The 17,059-nt window shown below is 42.2% G+C and overlaps 2 protein-coding genes across 4 annotated transcripts; one reads left to right on the top strand and one right to left on the bottom strand.

The window, feature by feature from the left end:
• Positions 1-236: 236 nt before the first annotated feature.
• sec23ip (SEC23 interacting protein) lies at positions 237-8,763 on the top strand. Its single transcript, XM_053436030.1, has 18 exons — positions 237-540; positions 2,062-2,573; positions 2,711-2,918; positions 3,167-3,360; positions 3,544-3,633; positions 3,731-3,851; positions 4,212-4,301; positions 4,401-4,542; positions 4,828-5,036; positions 5,124-5,221; positions 5,424-5,594; positions 5,746-5,841; positions 5,949-6,125; positions 6,214-6,369; positions 6,949-7,051; positions 7,565-7,747; positions 7,833-7,995; positions 8,291-8,763. Exons 1-18 carry the CDS (start codon positions 408-410, stop codon positions 8,370-8,372), a joined length of 2,928 nt encoding a protein of 975 aa, XP_053292005.1. The 5' UTR covers positions 237-407; the 3' UTR covers positions 8,373-8,763.
• Positions 8,694-16,692, bottom strand: csgalnact2 (chondroitin sulfate N-acetylgalactosaminyltransferase 2). Of its 3 annotated transcripts, none has more exons than XM_053436033.1 (8): positions 16,570-16,692; positions 13,005-13,849; positions 12,670-12,886; positions 11,492-11,593; positions 11,228-11,406; positions 11,040-11,134; positions 10,857-10,938; positions 8,694-10,769 (listed from the first exon to the last, which is right to left on the bottom strand). In XM_053436033.1, exons 2-8 carry the CDS (start codon positions 13,654-13,656, stop codon positions 10,477-10,479), a joined length of 1,620 nt encoding a protein of 539 aa, XP_053292008.1. In that variant the 5' UTR covers positions 13,657-13,849; positions 16,570-16,692; the 3' UTR covers positions 8,694-10,476. The 3 variants fall into 3 exon arrangements, with proteins under 3 accessions (XP_053292008.1, XP_053292009.1, XP_053292010.1); XM_053436034.1 differs by lacking the exon at positions 16,570-16,692 and adding an exon at positions 14,068-14,456; XM_053436035.1 differs by lacking the exon at positions 16,570-16,692 and adding an exon at positions 13,946-14,083.
• Between the last annotated feature and the right edge of the window lie 367 nt (positions 16,693-17,059).

Below are 17,059 nucleotides of genomic sequence, written 5' to 3'. Positions count from 1 at the left end.
ACTTACTGGGCGCTTTGATCTTTGGGCGCGTATGTCTCTGTTTAATGTTGGTGTTGCGATGAAGAGAAAAAAAACATATACTCTCTATAAAATAATACAAATGAATTTTAAAAGAATGTGATTTGAGCTCATTTGAAACGATACAACCTCACAGTGAACACATCTTGTGGGACCTCTAGGCGGCAGTAGCGACGTGTAGTGTTTATTTTTCCGCACAACCAACGAAATGCAGTCAACTAACCTGCGTGCTTTTAGTAGATCTACAAACAATGTGTGACTCCGCCTTCCCAATAGTTGCTGCGGCTGATGCTTTGGAGATCAGTGAGACCTGAGTGCGCTGTGTTGGCAGAGCTGCACCTCCGCTGCTCGCCTGCTCCGGTAGTGGCTACGTGTAATTCTAGGGGAAAATGGCAGATAGAAAAACCAATAATGCTTCCAACTCCGGGGCTAACTTACTGTTCAACGCCGCTCCGGAGTTTAACTTCAACCTGCCCTTCATGCCCGTGAGCCAGGCCTCCGGTTCGGCGGTGCTGTCAGGAGGTGAGAGGACATGTCCAATCATTAGCTACGTCCTCAGCAGGCTAAGCTAGCTAGCTAAGCGGGTTACCTGTGCTGCTGTCAGCTGTTATTTAGTGTTTATAAGTAGAAATAAAGTGTGTGAGTTTGTCAGGCAGGTTGTCTGAACTGTCGGCGGTGTGTTGAGCTCACACTGTCTCGTGTGACCCTGTCTGAAGAGGATGTGCAGAAACACAGGAGATTCACATCATCACAACATGTCCTCCAAAGTCTTCACTTGGCCATTTCAATTCATCTGCATTCTGGTGTTTAATTACTAAACGGATGTAATTAATAGTTATAGAAACGTGTATATAACTGATTTCCCGGCTGTGTCTAAATGTTCAGTGTGTTCTTCACTGTCCTTTAAAGGCACACGGGGAAACAGGTTTAAATGTATCATATACAGAGGGATGGTGGGATAGGATTCTTAGGAATGGGACAAAATGTCAAGAAGACTGATTGTATTGACACTGATAATGGGCTGGACACCGGGTCTGGTTGAAAGCTCAGAGTGCTGGAGGTTAATGGTCTTTATTTATTTAGAGCTTTCCCAGTCTTGATGTCCACTCAACATCAACTCCACTCTACAGCACAGTTTTGCCACTCACACAAGTACAGTGCATCTCAGCATTTTCTATATCACACATCACTAGCACACTATCGGCACGGCCTCGTCCTTAAAATGGCTTAATGTCCATCTCTTGCGTTCCAATTCCACACTGACTGTTCGTAGGAATAGGGAGGAGGCTCCTGGTCGAAGACTAAAATGTCTTCTGCACCAGCATCATCTCTGTGGCACATCTACTTTGGACACATGGGTTGGCCTAGAATAATTATCATACAGGCTGTAAAGATAAGGTGGTGGAGTATAACTTAAAATGGGTCAGTGACGCTCTTATATAACCAGTGCTTTATTTAATTATTGCCTTGCAGATTCATTTCTTGTGAAAGAGCTGCAGATTATATAAGATTATTATTCTTTCTGGTCCTTTTCATTCAAGATTTGAGATTTGGTGTTTGGTCGATGAAGGGAATAAACTTAAAAATATTATCAGTGCTTAATAATGTTTCCAGACCCCAAATAGCCTGAAACTAACAAGTACTTCATCAGAGACGCATGTAATTTAGAGATACAATGTTATACATCTGGTTCAAAAGCCCTACCATAAACATGTAAACATGGTATGTATCACTTTTAGGTTGTTGTCCATTTTACGAACCTTTGGGCATGTCGATTTATTTAATCTTTCCCTTTTGTCTTATTTTTCTCCATTTGTCTTTGTCCCTCACCGTTGCTTTCTCCATTTTCTTTTTTCTATGGTTGTGTTTGTTTTTTGGGTGACCCCTCCATGTCAACATGATGCACCCATCTGTGACTAAATATTTGTAAAATTTAGGTTCATGCAAACGTTTAATCATTAAAATGTCTAGCATGTTCGTTACCGAGTCACAGATACATGTGCTGCACTCTTTGAACTTTTCCTCTGTTTTAATCTCCATCAGAGGATTCCACTGAGGTCGGAGAAGAAGACAGCTTCCTGGGTCAGACATCAGGGAATGGGCCAGCCGCTTCTACATTCAACTATTTCTCCAGCCCCGTAACCAGCAGTGACCCGTTTGCCTCCATCGGTCAGTCGGCGTACCCGCCGGCGGCCCTGTCAGCTGCTCCGACAGCAATGGGGCCTGTTTCTGCTCCCAGCAGCATCGGCATGGCTTCACCACATCAACCATCTATGGGCTCACACATGAACCCCGCTACTCCAGCGTTCGGCAGCGCAGTTTACCAGAGCCCTATGGGACGTCACACTCCCCCCCCCACCACAATGACCCCACCGCCTCCCGCGATGCAGCCGCAGAGTCATAACCCGTACAGACACACCCCCACCAGCAGCAAAGCCAGTCCTTATATGCCAGCTCCGGAGGTCCTGCCGCCTATGCACACACCACAGCAGAATCCTTACCCACTCAGCTCGACACCACAGTCATTCCCAATGTCAGGACCCCCATTCACAAGGGTAGGTACAGGCTTATATGTGACTCTTGTGTTTGTCAGATACTTGATTAACTCATTAAGTTAATGAAAACACAAACACATCCATTCTTAATGAAAACTATGTTTTTTAATCGGTATTATTTCCCCCTTCTCCTTCAGCCTCCACCCACACATATGCAAGGGCCTCCGCCTCCACCCACCACTGCTGGAGCAATAGTCCCCGCAGGTCCCATGATGCAATACCAGTACAACGTCTATGAAGCTGTACAGCCTCATTGGTTCTACTGTAAACTAGTGGAGTCAAAATGTGTCTGGCTTCCCTTCAGCATCATCGACTCCCTTCAGCTCGAGGAGACGTACAACTCAGGTATGACGATGTAGGACCTCTGGAGGCCTAGACATTCTATCATGCTGACCTATTTATGGACATTTACATATGTACATTTTTCTCTTCACTGATTGTTTATCATTATTGTGTCAAGCAATCATAACACAGCAAATTTCCCTTTGGGATGAGGAGTTTTTTTTAATCCAAGCTTGACAGTGCGGCTGCTCTTACACCTCGGTGATCCTGGGATCTGCTCTAATGAGGTTGTGGCCTATTTGTCTTTTCAGTTCAGCCAGATCCAGAAAATGTGATTGTGCGAACAGAAGGAGGACGTTATGACGTGCAGCTCTACGACCGCATGCGGACTTCAGTGTACTGGGAGGAGGAGCCGACAGAGGTCCGCCGCTGTAGCTGGTTCTACAAAGGGGATTCGGACAGTCGATTCATCCCTTACTCTGAAGAGTTTAGTGAGAAGCTGGAGGTTTGTGTCACTTCTGCTTTCGACCCAAAAACAGATGTGTTAGCAAAATGTTGAACATCCTTTTTTCTGACATTGTTCCTTTCAAATTAAATATAAGTATTTCTCCCCCAGTTCTTGCACTGTCTCTGACGCACAGTTTTGTGTTGTAACATATTGATTGTGTACTTTTGTCTATTTACAAAGGCAGAGTACAAGAAAGCTGTATCAACAAACCAGTGGCACCGTCGACTGGAGTTCCCATCAGGAGAAACCATTGTCATGCATAATCCAAAGGTTACTCTATTTTCTGTGCTGATTTGTAGTCTTTTGATGATTAATCCATTTACTTTTACTGAATGAGTGGTGACGCTGGTTCTTTCTACCTCTGTAGGTGATTGTGCAGTTTCAGCCTTCCTCCATACCAGATGAGTGGGGCACAACTCAGGATGGACAGACCCGGCCCAGAGTAGTGAAGAGAGGGGTCGATGACGACAATGACGAAGTACCTGATGGTAGAGAAGCTCCTCTTGTTCATTTAATCTAAGTTGAGGCACAAACATATAATGGAAATAAACTTAAAGCTCACAGATTTGTCAGGGAAGCTCAGATAATTCCAGAGAAAAATGGTTTGTCAGGAAATTCTAAAGTGAGATCTGTAATGTCAAAGGACTTTAGAGGAAGTGCCAACCACTAGGATGTGTTTATAAGGGAAAATGTATTAATATTTAACTGTGATATGTATTTTAACATCTGGTCGTAAATGTAAGAATGATTTTCTTGTTGGTGGCTGTTAAGAGGTCAGCAGTAACTGACTGTGTCCGCCATGTCAGGGAAATCAAATTGAACATTTCCATCATGTGCATCTCTCCCAGGCGAGCTCCCCAAGGTGGATCACCTGGTGTTCATGGTTCATGGAATCGGTCCAGTGTGTGACCTGAGGTTTAGGAGCATGGTTGAGTGTGGTGAGTTCCGTATGCAGTCATGCCCTTTGACAGTGTTGTTGAAACTTCCACTGGGGACATTATTTGTGAAATAAACAATTAAAATTCTTGCGCTTCCAGTGGACGACTTCCGCAGCGTGTCCCTGAAGCTGCTGCACAGCCACTTTAAGAAGTCGGTGGATGAACACGCCATCAGCAGGGTGGAGTTCCTACCTGTCCAGTGGCACACGGCTCTGCACGGAGACGCCACCGGGGTGGACAGGTGAGGAGAGTTAGGTTTACTTGGACTGTGTTTTTTTTAATCTTAACCGAAAAATTAAATCTTATAAATCTGAAATATAAGGTCAATAAACAGTCCATCAGGATCCATTAAGTCCAGATATGCCAAGTCAGTTATCCATTAATTGTAACGCAAAACATCAGCTATTAGACAACAGAGGAGTTTTGGGGGGACTAACACAGATAACGCTTGTTAGAGAATTCCTTTTAACAATAAGAACACACAGACCATAATCTGACTTAATGATAATCTTCTTTCTCTTTTTAGGAGGATAAAGAAGATCACCCTGCCCAGCACTGGACGGTTACGTCACTTTACGAATGAGACTTTATTAGACGTGCTGTTCTACAACAGTCCCACGTACTGCCAGACCATCATGGACACAGTTGCCCTTGAGATTAATAGACTTTATGCTCTGTTCCTGATGAGGAACCCAGACTACAGAGGAGGAATATCAGTGTCTGGACACAGTTTAGGTACCAAACCAGTTCAGTAGCTTCAGCACCTCTGCTCTCTCCGTTTCTCTGGTTTCTACAAGGTGGTTCTGATTTTTGTTGTTGCAGGTTCACTGATTCTCTTCGACCTGCTTTCTAATCAGAAGGATGGCTCTCTTGCAGCAGCCATGCCAGTCATGCACACTTCTAATGGAGACGCCAAACAGGTCATACAACAGTTAATCGAATTTAACAACTAAACACAGGAACACATCTTTTTTTATATATGTCTATTTATTTACCCACTGAATGTGATGCATCTTAGAATTGATCATGAACATTTTCAGATCTTTGGTTTCCTTTTGTACATAATGAAACAGATCAAAATATGGTTGCAATACATCATGTAAGTTCTGCTTCTCTTATCAGGCGGCTGCCCCTGTTACACAGGAAAGTAATGCAGTCGCTCCTCCGGCTGTAGAACAGGAGGTCAAAGAAGATGAAGAGGAGTGTGAAGATCTTTCTACTATGCTGGAAAATCTGGGCCTTTCCGAGTACATGAGCACCTTTGATGAGGAGAAGATTGACAGCGAATCTTTTGTAAGATTTAAAAAACCTTTTTTCCCCTTAAGATTTAAAAAAAACAACTGATAATTAAAAGTCTGGTGAGAGCTAATGCTGTTTTCTCAAGTTAAACCTCATGTAATTCTCAGAAGATAGTGACTGAGTTTATTTTGTCCCTTTCTTTCAGCTCATGTGCACTGCTGAGGACCTGAAGGAGATGGGAATCCCACTGGGCCCCAGGAAAAAGATCACCAAGTTTGTCCAAGAAAGACTGATCAAGCAGGCAAGTTGGTCTCCTGAGTGTGTGTGTATGTGTGCAGCTTGTAAACCAGCGGTGATGGCCCTGCTGATGTGCTCTTATTCATCTCTGTCATGCTTTTACGTATGCAGGCTGCACGTCAGGCAGCCCAGGAGAAGAAAGCAGAAGCCAAAGAGCTCAGTCTGGTTGTGGCACCGCCTCCAGCAGCTGAAGCTCTCCCTGATGCCGTTCTACAGAAGCTTCCTGTTGGCAGCACTTTCTCCTCCATCCATGTCAACTACAATTACTTTGAAGTTGGTACTGGACAGGTAAAAGTGACTTCAATACACAATGAGAGGTGATGTTTGTAACAAACTTTTTATTTAGCAATTACTTCACTGACGTTTTGTTCTGCAGGTGTCGGTGGTCTACCACGGTCTTGACTTTGAGCCAATGAATTTCTTCGCTTTGGGTTCTCCGATTGGCATGTTCCTGACAGTCCGAGGACTGGAGAACATCGAGGAGTCATACCAGCTGCCCACGTGCAAGGGATTCTTCAATATATACCATCCGGTAGGCTGCTCCATAACCTTTTCATCCTGAAAGAAGGAATCACTGCTAATGAAACGGGAGATGTTCAAAAGTTATTCACCCACTTGACTTGAAGCATGCTTCTGTCATTCTTGATTGTTCAAAGACATTTATTCTGTCAATTCAATCAACTCTATAATTCTTTAGTCGGTTTCATATGAGTTTTTTAGTATTTAGTATTATTGTCACATAAATATAAGCAATTTCCTCTTAACACTACTTCCCCAAATGATAATTGTTGTGCATGAAAATACAGATCAAACTAGAATGGCATTAAATAGATCCTATACCACTGCCAAGGCCTAACAGTCCCCTTAAATTAGACAGCACCAAATTATGCACACTAATAGACTGATTTCTTTCATCAAGATCGATGCATTATTCCCTCGGTTAATGCCCGATCTTACACTGTTAAAATTAAGTTTTATGGAAACCTGTTAAGTTGTTGTGTAGTTCTGCTCAGAAACAATAAACTGGACACGGCGAATACATAACCTCTTTGGCGGAGGCAAGTCATCAATGTCACTTAATGTTTTAACCCTCTAATCGTTCTTCTTGTAGTTGGACCCTGTGGCCTACAGGATCGAGCCCTTGATCATACCAGACCTGGACCTGAAGCCTGTTTTGATCCCTCATCACAAAGGAAGGAAGAGACTTCATCTCGGTACGACACTCGCTCATTTATCGTCCCAGATTACTTGACCACTGTTGTCTTAATGCTGATAACATATTTAATATGCTTCAAGTGAATTCATTTTCATTCACTTGAAGCTGGGAGACTTGCACAAGTTCTCAAGAACCTAAAATAGTTAGTAAATGTTGTTTATGTAGTGGTGTCCTCAGTTCAGTCCTCTCTGCCTCTTATGGGAGGGGTGTCCTAAGTTGAGAGGTGATGAAATACAAAGAATCTATTCTTACATCAGCTGTTGCACAATACTATGGCAAAAAATACACAGGGTTTTACTTAAGCTGAAGGACAAAATTAAGTTTCACTTGTCTAAAATTTAAACATGAAGAAAAGGAAGAGGCTGCTGTTGTAACATTTTGTCGACAAGTAAAATAACTCAAATAAAAGTAAAGTAATAGCCTTTAGTCACTTTTGCATATGTTGTAAAGGCTCGGGACTGAGCAAATTTCTCCATGCAGATTGGTCAAGTTGTGGATCTCTGTGTTTCAGAGCTGAAGGAGAGTCTCACCAGGATGGGCTCAGACCTGAAGCATGGTTTCATCACCTCCCTGAGGAGCGCCTGGCAGACGCTCAACGACTTCGCTCGCGCTCACACCTCGTCCGCCCAGCTTCAGGCCGAGCTGGCCATGGTGGCAAACCAGATTGAAGAACAGGAGAAGCAAGCGGAGGAGGGTGAGTTTCTCTGATTCATGACTCTTCAGTGTGAGGGATTTCTGTATTGTTTCGAGATTAACGAGTGGATTCTGATTTCCCACAGAGCACAAGATCACAGAGGGCCCTGAGCCTCAGAGAGAAGAGGAGCCGCAGGTGAAGATCGGGATGTTGAACGGAGGGAATCGCATCGACTACGTGCTGCAGGAGAAGCCCATCGAGAGTTTCAACGAGTACCTGTTTGCCCTCCAGAGTCATCTCTGCTACTGGTACAGAGCTCCCCATTTCACTCTGGCTTTTTAACACTGCACATCTTTAAAAAAGATTTTAAATGATCCTGCAAGTTCCTCCAATTGAAACCAAAATGATTTGATTTTAAATTGTGTTGATTGACGAAGAAATTTCAGCCACTCTATGAAGTATAAATCATACAAAAAAATTTTTAAGCAAGAAGTTTATTGATTTGAGAAGTTGATGCTTTTCCTGCATCTTATCTCACCCCCACTTCAGCTGTTAGCACATGAGGGTGACGCTTCTACAGTAACCCCCTTTCTTTTTTTCCAGGCAATCTGAAGACACTGCTCTGCTCATCCTCAAAGAGATCTACAACACCATGGGGATCCATCCAGAGCAACTCATACATTAACAACATGAAGTACCTGAGATGAAAAGAATCCCGTCTCAAACTCTCATTAGGTTGATTTCATGTCAGTTCTCCGGGATTTTGATTCTTTCTCAAATCTTTCCTCTTTTATTTTCTATTCATGTAGTTAATTGTGTGCAGATGAATAATACAATTGTATTATAACATTTGTCTTAAATTAAGAAATATATACGAATGAGCTGGTAGTTTCAGACACTTGACAAGTTTGATATTACATTTTTATAGTATAAATTATAGAACGGGTCAAGTTTACTGAAATGTGAATTAAATCAAATGCCAACAGCAGAAATGACACAGCAGCAGTTACTGCAGCCTTCTGTATGTTTTTATTTCATGGCCAAAATGTCAATAAATCATTTCCTTGCACAACGTTCTTGCTGTTTGGATCGTTGTGTACTGCTGAGAGGAAGACATGTAACATTTCTCCTGCAGGACGAGGAGACTTTTAAGACTATCTACAAAAAGCTGTAATATCTGCAAAGACATAGATTTTAAAAATAATTACAGTACAGGATGAGATGTGGGAATGACCTGCTTTCTTTATGAGGAAAATAAAGCCCTTGTCTGACAGCTGTGCACTGTGATGGAACCGTTCAGCTGTAAACATCCTTCCTCATTAAATGGAATTAAAAAAAAAAAGAGCGTACAGCCGTCGGCACGGACTCCAACAGTCATTTCCTGTCTCTTAAAGCATGTAGGTAAATACAAATGTATTCAAGTCAAAAGTGTGTTAGAAAAGTATGTACAAGAGTGGCTGTAACATTCGATCGCAGTCCAGAATTAAAATCGTAGAGCTGCAAGAGACGCTCACTGGGCTGAAACGAACAAACAATAACACTGGGCGACGGTCCTGAAAAATCAAAGCGCTGCATGCTGGGAGCAGATCTGTGCCCCTGGTTCTCAAACTAGTTAATCAGCATGCGTCTTTGTTCTACTGATCCCATGATGACACACGACAGTCATCAGGCAAAAGGAAGGTAGTGACTGACAAGTCACATTGAAAACACAAAGAAAAAAGGTCCCTTTTTAATCTCAAGGTCAGTCTGAGACATCCTGTGTATATATTAATACATATTAACTAAGAACAGAACCATATGGCTCCATTTACAACTGCTCCTACAACACTGTGTTAAGTGGAAGATTGGTTGTACCAAAAAGTTGAGATTCAAAGGAAATTTTATTTAATTAAGATATTGCAACTCTTTCCTCTCCACTGGAACCCGTGATGGCTGGCATGTTTTCTTGGAAAACACAAACCATCTAAAAACAGCGGACATCTTTTTTTCTGACATCATTTTCAGCCACAGCTAAAATCAACATGGTGAAGAAACCGGCTGATCCTCAGGTGCTGTGTTTGAACCCCGCAGGATGAATTAATGAGAAGTTTGTGTACCGTGTTTAAGGAGACAGTGTTTTTCCAGTTCTCTCCACTTGTCTGTTACTCTATGTAGTTTTTTTTGTGCAGGTCAAAGGTCGTCTCCCCTCAGTGCAAAAAGACATTTTTGTCATGATGATGTCATGTGACGATGCCTAGGGGTTAGCCCCGCCTCCTAACAACGCCAGGAAAGAGAAAGCGGAGGCTGACATTTCCTTCATGCTCTGGAAGCGGCTGACCAATCAAAAGCATTTCAGACAGAGCTGAAAAGAGGAGCTGAAGCAATGGAAAGTATGAGAACAGTGATGCGTCAATATAAGAGCAAGTAAACCGTTTATAATTAAAAAGACAAACCTGAATGAGAGTATAATATGTCTCCTTTAACAACTGCGTGCTGATAGAAACAAAATGTTAAAAGCAACTAAAGCTTAAATCCAGGAGATCTATTACTTATTGAACGTGTGTAACATTTCCTCCAGCGGGTTTAATATTGTTGATTTAATCATGTACTCTTGAAGCTGCTCTAACTCTTCAATAAGACTTGTACCATGTTGTATAGTTTGATCAGCGCTCATGTCTGTACATTCATTTGTCTACAACTGTGCGGTGAAACGCAGAAGGATCAATGTAAACATGTCTTTGCTGTGACGCGTCTGTGTCGTCACCTCAGTCTCTAACACTGGAATGACTCTGGGTTCGTCAGAGGCTCGCTCAGTCCTGCGTTTTGCTCTGCGTCTTGAAGGCCTGCTTGCGAAGATGAGCCTCGATCTCCTCACGGAAAACCAGCATGCCCAGGTGGGGGTGGGAGGCCTCGTTCATGGCTTTGGACTGGATGCACATGCGGTACTGCTCGGGCGTCAGCTCGTCCGCACACTGCTTCTCGTGCCACATGTGGAAGAGGCCGGACACCGGCGTTCGGATCACTATCAGGTCGCTCCGGAGATACTTCCTGTACAAATGGACGTCTTCCACACCCCAGCCTTTCACCTCCAGGTCAAACCCTCCTGCAGGGAAGATTTGCAAAAATGTTAAATGACTCAAAAGCTGATCATGATTCTGCTGTTGAGTGTTGAGAAATGATCAGTGCTCACCAATATTTAGGAAATCTGAGCGATACTGACACGTCATTCCAAACCCAAAGTCTCTCCAGAATCCAGCATCCTTTTTGTGAATCTGTTTGAAAAGAGACGATCACTTAAACCAACATTTGAAAATGACAGAATTTAAGTTTCTCATAATTCTAGACACATCAGAGATAATGTGAACTTCCTCACCAGTTGGAGTTCATGAGGTGGAGCCAGCTCCAAATTTCCATAGACTATGGCAGGATTGTACAGACTGAACACCACTGGATAAAAGACTTTCTTGTCTGCAACACAGAAAGACATTCAGCTTCACTCAACCTGAACACAAAAGACAATAAAGGTAATAGATGTGAGGACCAATATTATAAGAAACCTACTCGGTGCAGTGTGGAGACGACAGGCGTACAGGAACTCCAGTGTGAAATGAATATCCACGTCACAAAAAAACATCAACACGTCGCCTTTCTTCCAGGCGTGGGCTCCGATGCCCAGACCCCGACCTCGTGAAAACTCCTCGTCCACGGGGATCAGAGTGTAATTGGAGAAGTTCTCCTCCCTGGTGATATTTAAATGTCCATTTAACTGTTATGCAAAAAACGTAGCACATCATGAAAAGCTCGTTCTCGTCTGAGGCGACTAACCTTGACATTTTTTCCAAAGACGACGTTGCCTCCTGACGACCGTCCTGCCCAAAATACACCACAGTGAGATGAACTCGTCTGTCCTGCTGTATGCACACCTCCCTGGAAACACGTTGTATACATTAGTCTCATTATTTACGAGAGCAATGTAATATGGAGAAATGGTCAAAATGGTCACATGATTTCCACGTGAAAAATAAGATTTGCAAATGCAATCAATGAATTGTGTGTAACTTTGGGTACTCACGAATGTGTGTTCAAATCCACACACAAATATCCAGTAATCTGTGCACATTTTAAAACAGTTTTGTGCTCACATCACAAACGGAATACATATCAATATTTTAAGAACAGATTTTAACTTCCACTTCACAGACTTCTGTTTGCTGTCAAACAGCTTCCACCAAATGTCTGTTCTCCTTTTTTTTGACATTCTTGGTTTATTTAAAGATTGTTAAATGCGTGTTCCCGGATCGCTTGAAACGCACGGATCAGCTCACACGTGCGGGTTTTTCTGCTCTCTGCTCCACACAGATTAATCCAAAATGGGAAAGACAGGTCGTCAACCCTCGATTAGCATACATACAATATATATGTTATTTTGCGTAAATTAATTAGATTCAATCAATTCATTATACTCCATTAATGAATATATATGGTTTAGATAAGCCAGTCAACGTAAAAAGTGGATACCAGTGTTGTATGCCTGCCAGAGAGCGGCATTGTGGGACATAGCGATGGCTCATCCTCTGAAGTGAGGATATACTAAGTGTGGCCTTTGAAAAATTACTATTGTGAACCGTATAAGCTCAATATTTAATATAACAAGTCAGATAAGGTTATTCTATTGCCAGAACCCGAGAAAACTATGTTACGTTGTTTATAAATTCAGATAACATAACTTAATAATGGTTCTGTGGTCCTAAAACCTTTTTGGCGATTACCACTTGATAAAATAACTTGTGTGTTAATGTAAAGCTAACATTAACATTGGTTTCCTGTTCTGAGAGGATGGTAAGATGAACACTGCACCAAGCTTACAGAGGTACATAATGTTTGTGATATTGTTACATCTAATTTCACAGGAAAAGTTGAATATCAAGTCGTCATGCATGAACGCAAATTCAACCTGAACGTGCTGGATCACGCCAGGCTGACGGGGAGGGATTCATTCTCACCTGAAGTTGTGCAAGAACTGAGAGAAGGTTTCTACTCTGCCCGACAGTGGCACAATGATGTTAATAATCATTCCTGATGTTTCCACAGATGTGCTCCTGACTTTCATTAAAGGCCCAAAAGGCCTGAAGAGCGTCACATGACGGAAACTGCTGGAATCCTCTTTGGAGAAGAAGAGCTCGTAAAGCGTCCCTTTGTCTCGCTCTGTCCTGTACAGTCCTGTCAAAGAAAATCAAATAAATAACAATACTTCCCAGAGAGAACACGTCAGCTTCTGTCATCCGTCTTGAGTCCGGTAGTGTGTGTGTGTGTGTGTGTGTGTGTGTGTGTGTCTTACCCTCAGTAAAGTGAACCTCTGTGTACATTTGTCTCTGCATCGGCACGTCGTCCTCCACGCCGTCCTCCTCGTCGGGGTTGTTGATGATGTCCAGTGCGGCCTCAATCACCTCCACCAGCTCGTCCCGCCGGTCTTTGCGTACAGGTTTCTCCTCCGGGTGTCGCGTCAGCCCCATCTCCAGCTGATACACCTTGGACGAGGTGAAACTCTCAAAGGGCACCAGGGCATACTCGCTGGGCAGGCGTGCCCCCGTGTTGACCTCGGCCTTGTCGATCTGAGAGTGCAGGTACTCCAGTAGATCTCCTGGCTCTTGGTCCTTAGTCTCTGCCAGGCCCTGCACCCCAGGGGGCTCCTTCTTGTCCTGCAGGAGCTTCAGCTTCTCGCTCATATCCTGCAGCTCCTGCTTGAGCTGGGCGATCTGGCGCTTGAGGCTGGCGGCGCGGCTCGAGTGGCGCTCCTCCTGCTCCTGCAGCAGGGCCTGGTAATACTCCTTGCTGTAGGTCTCTCCTGCTAGGCCAGGCAGTGTCAGGCTGACGTCTGCTGGAGGGGTGCACTCCAGCAGGTACGCAAACAGCAGCAGCAACAGCAGCAGGAAGAGCCCCAGGAAGAGCCAGCGGACGCGGCCCTGGAGCGGCAACCCCCGCCTGGCCATCACGCTCACATACAAGCTATAGTTGATAAGTCTGCATTCCCTTCACCCGCAGATCACATCACTTATGACATGCTTGAGCACAGCCGCTTAGAGATCTGGAGATCCATCGATGTTGTTTTATTGTGAAGGTCCTGGCTCTGGGCTCCAGTGAATCCTCATACATTAGTCCTGTGTTAATCCAGGAGATGATCACCTGACAAAACCAATCACAGTAAGACAGTGGAGATCAGCAGACAATCAGACATAACACTTTGTGTTCCCATTCACTCCACCGTTGTAATTAACCAACCTGCCACTGACAATTCCATTCACATTGAAACATGTGTCTGTAACAACATGTTCATCTTCTTCAGAGATGTCACGTGTTAAAGATTCAATCACAGAAAGACACACATGCAGAATCAGCCTCACCTGGACTGTCCTCGTTCGCACACGGCGAAGAGCTCTGAGCGAAACAACAGTACAGAGGAGGTGGGCGAGATTAACAACCGGCAAGATAATAACAATGACTTCCGGTTTAACAGTGTCCTCTTCAAAATAAAGGCACCACACGCCCCAGAACAGCTAGCCAATTAAAATAAATAATTATAATAATGTATTTATTTGTATAAAGCACCTTTCATAAAAGAAATGCAGCTCAAAGTGCTTCACACACAGTATAGCTGATTTTTTTTTTATTATTATTAAAATTGAGAAGAGAAGAGATTTTAAGAAGACATTAGAACATGTAAAAGTAAAGTAAATACATAAAATAAGAAACAAAATAAGATGGAAATAGAAAAGAAAGAATGTGATAAAAAAACATAAGATCTCAGGAGTGCAGGCAAGTGCAAGGTCTAGTTAATTAAATGGAAAAGCCAAGGGGACACAGGTGAATGTAACGTGAGGAGAAAAACTACCACAGTATTCAGGAGAGGTTTCCTGATGATAAGGATTGTATTACCTCCACCAAGGAGGTTACGTTTTTATACATATTTGTTTGTTTGGAGGTTTGTTAGTTTGCATGATTACGCAAAAACTACTCAAACGATTTCCATGAACACTTGTGGTGAGGTAGGACATGACCCAAGGTAAAACCCATTAAAGTTTGTTGTACAGACTTTCTTATTCACTTTTGTTAACTTTGTAAGATAGAGTTTTTCATCACTTCTGTTGAGTTCTCAAAGAATAATTCATGGATCTTGATGAAAGAAATCAGACATGTTTAGGGGTCTGATATTCATGAGTGCGTGCAATTTGGTACAGATCCAAATAAGAATCTGGAGGTCTGGGGCTTTTAGACTTCATACCACCACATACTGGGCACTGTTGTTCCATGAAGGTCACACAAACCTACAGCTCCAGGCCTCGGCACATTGAGTAATGGTGTTCTCTTCTGTCCTGGCACCATTAGACTTCACCTGAGCTCACAGGTGTAAATCAGCCTCAGACAGCAGTAATGAAAACCAGCAGGGTTCTGAGTCTAAGGTGCCAGAGCTGGAAAACATTAGTCAAATAATTCAAACACCTAAGATAGTTAATAAACCATTTCTTTGTAGATTGACAGCAACAGAGAAATCTTTTTTTTCATTGAAATACATTTTTCTAATTAAATAGTGACAGCGTTGGTTTAATAGGCGCCGCATTTTGTTTCCCTCTAGAAAAGAAGAGTTTAAAGCCAAAAAACATACAGAACTCCAAGTGTTGTACCAATATTAACTTGCCAAAAGCTAATATAAAATACTTTATAAAGCTTGGGATTAGATATAAGTGAGATCCAAACTACTGTATTATCCCACCTATAGTGTATTCATATTTATATTTATCTTGCTCATAGTGTATTCCTCATTCTTATATCATACCTTACCTCTTAATACTGTTAATATTCCACTTATATTTCTAACTGTACTTCCTATTTATTTTCATACTCCACTATGCACAATACTCTGCACTTTAACTGCCTTTTTTCGCACTTCTTGTTAGATGCTAAAATGCATTTCGTTGTATATGTACTTGTACTGTGCAATGACAATAAAGTTGAATCTAATCTAATCTAATCTACTGCATATAAATATTTACCAAAGAGCAATTCTGCTTGATAAAAGGTTTTAAGCAGTTTAAAAGGGAAGAGCCAATAACAAAACTGGAACTTTAAGAAAAGCTTGTTAGGCTGTTTCAATGCAGAATACCTTCACAACTCTATGAAGGAAGTTATACTGTATTTTGCAACAAGTCAATCTTCTCTTCATGTAAGCAGAGACAGACGTGAACTTAAAGTGTAAACTTCTGCAGAATTCAACCATGTCTGTAACACACTGGAGTAGATGTTTGTACTGACATTTAAATGCAATGATTTACAGGTTACAGCTTTGCCTTATTTATTTGCAGTCAACAAGGATAAAGATGAATGCAGCGCTGGTTAAAACCCACAGTAAACTCTCAAAGCGATACCACCACACTGGTATGAACGTATCCTGTTTGTGTGACGGCTGTAAACTCAGACTAAACTTTACACATCATCAGATGAACATCACTTTTCCTGGAATATTAAACAACTCACATGTTTGTGGTTAATGTAGGAAATGAAGCCTGATTGGTCATCTTAGTCGTCATTTATCATGGGAAGGACAACTACACACAGTGAGGTTTATACCCAACACACACGGTTTGTCACACACACAATTGCTGTCATTGTAAGTACTTCACATGCTGATGCGTGAAATGTCAACTGTGTTATCTTTATCACACCGTCCCTCTGAAAATCATCATCTCCTACATGTCGTGAACTCTTAATTTGAAGGACCCGAGCCGGATATGGCCACGGTTCAGCAGCTAGCTTAGCGATGTTAGGAGCTACGTTTCGCTATCATGTTATTTCTCGGTTGTTATGCGGCCTGTTGATGAATCAAAGCGGCCATAAAAACAATAACTCACATGTCGCTGTGTGTGTCCGTCCCTGTGTGGGCTCACAGCAGCAGCTCGGCGCGGAAACCAGCGGGGGCAGCGGCTTGTGATGCAGATGCCACGGAGCAGAGACCAGAGTGGGTCGGAGTCTACTTCCGGTCAAAAGTATCCAATGGGATGTTGGGAAGGAATGTCGTCATCAAACATGGTAAATAACCTTGTTCATAATAATGACTCGATTATGGACACCATTTTCTTTTCTTTTAATATAATTTATTTGGATTATTATCTATTTATTTAACTTAATTGTATTTATTATTATTATTTTCTTTACTTCCTTATTATTTATTTTATTCATTATCTTTTAAATATTAATTATATAATAATTTACTTACTATTTATTTTTTTCAGTATTTTTTATTTATTATCTATCCACTTTGCATTTACATAATTAATGTTGTAGTAGCATATACCAATATGTATAAACAAATTGTATTTAGCTTATGATTTGAATATATTA

Source organism: Pleuronectes platessa, chromosome 12 (assembly GCF_947347685.1).
Source record: "Pleuronectes platessa chromosome 12, fPlePla1.1, whole genome shotgun sequence".
Lineage (NCBI taxonomy): Eukaryota > Metazoa > Chordata > Actinopteri > Pleuronectiformes > Pleuronectidae > Pleuronectes > Pleuronectes platessa.
The sequence above is the reverse complement of the archived record's forward strand: the minus strand, read 5'-3'. Positions and strand labels throughout refer to the sequence as shown.